The sequence below is a fragment of the Monosiga brevicollis genome, genomic scaffold, assembly GCF_000002865.3.
Source record: "Monosiga brevicollis MX1 MONBRscaffold_12 genomic scaffold, whole genome shotgun sequence".
Lineage (NCBI taxonomy): Eukaryota > Choanoflagellata > Craspedida > Salpingoecidae > Monosiga > Monosiga brevicollis.
Genome location: NW_001865049.1, coordinates 453,066 through 454,555, shown reverse-complemented (window position 1 = coordinate 454,555; position 1,490 = coordinate 453,066). Strand labels below are relative to the sequence as shown.

Here is a 1,490-nt window from a genome sequence, read left to right as displayed (position 1 = left end):
TGGTCGCTGGGTCGCCGCGTCCTTGACCGTGGCCATCTGGAAGCCAGCTCGCTGCACGTGGGCCTCAAAGTCGGCAGCCCTCGATGCATCCTCCAAGAGTCGATCGTAGACCCGAGGGTAGCGAGTGGCCAGCTTGGCCATGTTGCAGACATAAGCCACCGGACCGCGCTCAACCAAGTCGTGCAGGCCAAAGCCCCCGGTGTTGGCCCGCGTGAAGATGCGAGCCTCCAGGAGCTGTTCCAGCGTAACGTCATGACCTTCAGCTCCAGCTGGTGCAGACAGGTTTACCTTGGCAAAAAAGGCTTTGACAAAGGTGTCCTTGCAAGCACGGTTCAAGAGCTCGGACAAGCCCGACGTGAGACTTGGGGGCAGCGTGTAGAGGTGGTTGATGAGGCTAGGCACGTACTGCATGGCCGTGAGGAGGGCCTGAAGCGAGACACCGGTCGTCAGCATGTCATTGAGCCTGCCAGCAATGTGCTTTGCCTTGTCGTTCAGCTGCTTCTTCATCCACTCGCGACGGCCAATCGGCGTTCCCAAGACCGTCATGCCCGTGTTGGCCGTCTCGCGCACGGCATCTGGCAAGACAGACTTGATAGCAGCGATGGAAGCGGGATGGTGGCGAGGCATGTAGAGGCGGCTCTTACTGGGCTGCAAATGAAGGCCAGCAGACTCTGCACTAGCCTTGACAATCTCGACGTCGGCCGCCACGTCCTCCGCGGGACCCATCAGTACAATGTCGTCGAGGTACTTGATGACCTTGCAGCGGTAGTCAGTGGTGGCGTCGAGGAGACCCAGGACCTCACAGGAGTACAGGGCAAAGAAGAAGGGCGATAGCTCGTTGCCCTGCACAATGCCTTGGCCAACATCAATGTCAATCACCTTGAAGAATTTGTCGACAATGCAGTGGGTAGTGGGTCGAGCATAGTGTCGTTCAAAGGCGCGCAAGAGGCCAGGGACCTTGTCGGCCACAATCTCGTGCAGCCGTGCTCGGTCGGTGTAGTTGAAGGCACTCTTGAAATCGAGGGAGAGCATGGTCCAGCCCGGGGTAGACTCACAGGCTTGAAGCTCACCAAAGGCCATGCCAACCGCTGCTGAAATGCCGTCCTTGACTCCGACGGCCAGCTCTGGACTGGCCTGTAGCAAGTGGGCAATATGGGGCTGCTGCTGCTCGAGCAGAGCGCGGTTGACAACCTTGTTGAAGATGGAATCCGTGCCCACGGGTCGAAACTTGCCATTGGCCTTCTCCAGGATAGTGTAGTTGATGGAGCAAAGGGCATGTCGAATCGACTCGGGCACGGTGTTGTTGGCAATGTGGTGAAAGATCTTGTTCAAGGCAACCTGAGGACCTCCAGTTGCGGTGGTGGGGCCCTGAGGCGCGTCTCCATCAGGAGGAGCAGTCGGGTTGCTGGTAGAACCCTGGCGTGGGCCCAAGACCTGACTGAAGTGCTCCTTGATGCGGTAGATGGAGGCAAGAAGCTCACCAGACCAAC

The 1,490-nt window shown here is 58.6% G+C and overlaps 1 protein-coding gene across 1 annotated transcript in view; it reads right to left on the bottom strand.

Annotated features, from left to right (window-relative positions):
• MONBRDRAFT_25945 (uncharacterized protein) overlaps positions 1–1,080 on the bottom strand; it is a gene marked incomplete at both ends in the record, with an annotated part of 1,598 nt that extends 518 nt beyond the window's left edge. The window contains one exon of the mRNA XM_001746272.1: positions 28–1,080. Within this exon, the coding sequence (XP_001746324.1) occupies positions 28–1,080 (1,053 nt within the window). The remainder of the gene's footprint in view (positions 1–27) is intronic.
• Positions 1,081–1,490: the final 410 nt, after the last annotated feature.